Genomic DNA, 3,542 nt, shown 5'->3' on the forward strand with positions numbered 1-3,542 from the left:
AAAAAAATCCAAACCTACATGGCCCTGTGTGAAAAAGTGATTGCCCCCCCTGTTAAAACATAAATTAACTGTGGTTTATCACATCTTTGGAAAGCTGAGTTCAATTTCTCTAGCCACACCCAGGCCTGATTACTGCCACACCTGTTCTCAATCAAGAAATCACTTAAATAGGACCTGCCTGACAAAGTGAGGTAGACCAAAAGATCCTCAAAAGCTAGACATCATGCTGCGATCCAAAGAAATTCAGGAACAAATGAGAAACAAAGTAATTGAGATCTATCAGTCTGGAAAAGGTTACAAAGCCATTTCTAAAGCTTTGGGACTCCAGCGAGCCACAGTGAGAGCCATTATCCACAAATGGTGAAAACATGGAACAGTGGTGAACCTTCCCAGGAGTGGCCGGCCGACCAAAATTACCCCAAGAGCGCTGCGACGACTCATCCAAGAGGTCACAAAAGACCCCAGAACAACATCCAAAGAACTGCAGGCCTCACTTGCCTCAATTAAGGTCAGTGTTCATGACTCCACCATAAGAAAGAGACTGGGCAAAAATGGCCTGCATGGCAGAGTTCCAAGACGAAAACCACTGCTGAGCAAAAAGAACATAAAGGCTCGTCTCAGTTTTGCCAGAAAACATCTTGATGATCCCCAAGACTTTTGGGAAAATACTCTGTGGACTGACGAGACAAAAGTTGAACTTTTTGGAAGGTGTATGTGCCATTACATCTGGCGTAAAAGTAACACGGCATTTCAGGAAAGGAACATCATACCAACAGTAAAATATGGTGGTGGTAGTGTGATGGTCTGGGGCTGTTTTGCTGCTTCAGGACCTGGAAGACTTGCTGTGGTAAATGGAACCATGAATTCTGCTGTCTACCAAAAAATCCTGAAGGACAATGTCTGGCCATCTGTTCGTGACCTCAAGCTGAAGCGCACTTGGGTTCTGCAGCAGGACAATGATCCAAAACACACCAGCAAGTCCACCTCTGAATGGCTTAAGAAAAACAAAATGAAGACTTTGGAGTGGCCTAGTCAAAGTCCCGACCTGAATCCGATTGAGATGCTGTGGCATGACCTTAAAAAGGCGGTTCATGCTCGAAAACCCTCCAATGTGGCTGAATTACAACAATTCTGCAAAGATGAGTGGGCCAAAATTCCTCTACAGCGCTGTAAAAGACTCATTGCCAGTTATCGCAAACGCTTGATTGCAGTTGTTGCTGCTAAGGGTGGCCCAACCAGTTATTAGGTTTAGGGGGAAATCACTTTTTCACACAGGGCCATGTAGGTTTGGATTTTTTTCCCCCTTAATAATAAAAACCTTCATTTAAAAACTGCATTTTGTGTTTACTTGTGTTATCTTTGTCTAATATTTAAATTTGTTTGATGATCTGAAATATTTAAGTGTGACAAACATGCAAAAAAATAAGAAATCAGGAAGGGGGCAAACACTTTTTCACACAACTGTATATATATTATTATCAGAACAGTGAAGAAAAGGTTACCCTGAAAATGCACACTCTGGTACAGTATGCACCTATGCAAGTTGGTTGCGATCCGCCAATGGAATTTAAAGAAGAAGAAGAAGCTTATCACCCTCCATGTACCAACGTACATTTATAACAAATACCACACATATTACGGTAATCAGCGTTGCATATGTGTCTGACCAAAATACCTTTTGTTGTTCAGTCTTTGTTCATCCTGCATCGCTCTGTTCTGTTCTTTAATGTAACGTTACTGGAGCGACAGAGCCTCTCACAGCTGTTAGCAGACTGTTGTTAGCTAGCTGTACCCAGCATGCAGTTCGGCGGTGAAATTTTATAAATGTACAATTATTAGTGCTACAAATTGTTTATCTGTCACAAACTGTTGTGTCGTGGTGTTTTGCCGTGTTAAAGAGCGTTAGTTGTGGGTTGTTAATTGTTGTTATAAAGTTATGACAATGACTAGAGTTCCCTCTCAATACAGCTAAGACACCTAGCTCCGACCGTAACGCTCCCAGCGGCGAACAATATATTTTGCTGCCTGTTGAAGAGCGACAGAAGTTGTTTCGGCTGTATGACGGTATATGAAAAATTCATATCGTACGGGAAATTAAAACCGGTATACCGCCCAGCACTAGTCGGTCGACAACATTTGTTCACAAAAAGACAGATTTCACAGGATGTCAGAGGAAAATGACTCCCGTTCACACCTGGACCTGAAACACTTCAACCAGATGTCAGAGCTGATCAGAGATCATTGGACCCTCCTCACCTCTTTGCGGACGTCTCCTTGTTTCTGAGGACGCAGCTTCTCCAGCCAATCGGCTCTGATCTCGTCGAAGTAGCTCTGGACTCGAGACTTCAGAGACTCGTACTGCCAGATGGCCGCGGATCCGAAGGAGCAGCCTGTAAACTGACATGGAGTTAACACCCGTCTGTGACGTCACCTCCAACACCAACAGGCTTAACATCACCACACCTACCCCCACGGTGAAGACAAGCGGTCTGAGGAGCCGGCTGAAGGCCCGGGGGGACCTCGATGGAGTCCGATGCTGCTCCACATGGGGGGCCGGGGTCCGACGGTGGAGCGCAGCCTCCGAGGACTCTGTGTGGGGGGGGACCAGCTCCACCTCCACCTTCTTGGATTCTGGTTTCTTGGCGGCTTTCCTGAAGCCGCATCTCTGCTGGAAGCTGTGAGGCCACCTGCTGGACAAACAACAATTCAACAAGCAGAGAAGACCAGCGGCCACGTTCACTGAAGGTCCTCAGGATAAAGAAGTAGTGAAGACGAACTCCTAAAAATCATGTTTGTGTCCGTCTGAACCTTAAGTACTCTGTGTCACTTTTAAATCCATACGTTAATGGTTTCTATTGAATTCATTGGAACGAAAAATTAATAAGTTGTTGTCGACGGCGCTTCATGAAAAGATTCCTTGAGCTAAAACAAATCCCCAAAACGTGGGACTTGTGAAGTTTCCTGTCACTGTTTAAGTGTCAACCAGCCACACAAGCTGTTAATGTTGATGTGTCCTTAGACTGAGCTTCATCTAAACATGACTGTCACTGTTCAGACACATAAGTCTGTCTCACTGTAATCACTCCTTTTATATTAGCAATTACTGACTGTTGAAGCCTACTTCAACATCCCTGCATAAAGAAGTGATCTTGTACAGTAAAGAAACTGTCATTCAGCTCATGAACTTCCATGTGTTTTAGTACAGAAACAGCTCCCAGTGAGATGTACAGTAGTCGTATGTGAAGAGGAAAGTCACATGCTGATTACTGGAGCTGTTTTGTTCCACTTCAGAGTGAGTCCTCTGGACTGACCTGTCGGTACCTGCGAGGCTCTCTATTCGTATTTACAGTGAAACATAGAGCTGCCAACAGAGACACAAGTACTGAAATGAAACCTGTAAAACTTAAAGCAATATTTAATTATCTTGAGTGTATTTAAAAAAAACACGGATAATTGAGCGATTAAAGTGTGTTGATATATGAAGATAGAACCAAACAAACAGCTCTGTTAGCTACCAGCTAACGTTAGCATGCTAAACCCAG

At 44.0% G+C, this 3,542-nt stretch overlaps 1 protein-coding gene across 1 annotated transcript in view; it reads right to left on the bottom strand.

Annotated features, from left to right (window-relative positions):
- Window positions 1-2,748, bottom strand: part of LOC116376913 (presenilins-associated rhomboid-like protein, mitochondrial) — a gene marked incomplete at its 5' end in the record, with an annotated part of 20,804 nt that extends 18,056 nt beyond the window's left edge. Inside the window, 2 exons of the mRNA XM_031838413.1 lie at window positions 2,257-2,397; window positions 2,468-2,748. Coding sequence (XP_031694273.1) covers window positions 2,257-2,397; window positions 2,468-2,748 — 422 coding nt within the window. The remainder of the gene's footprint in view (window positions 1-2,256; window positions 2,398-2,467) is intronic.
- Window positions 2,749-3,542: the final 794 nt, after the last annotated feature.

The sequence above is a fragment of the Anarrhichthys ocellatus genome, unplaced genomic scaffold (genome assembly GCF_004355925.1).
Source record: "Anarrhichthys ocellatus isolate YVR2014 unplaced genomic scaffold, GSC_Weel_1.0 scaffold704, whole genome shotgun sequence".
Taxonomy (NCBI): Eukaryota; Metazoa; Chordata; class Actinopteri; order Perciformes; family Anarhichadidae; genus Anarrhichthys; species Anarrhichthys ocellatus.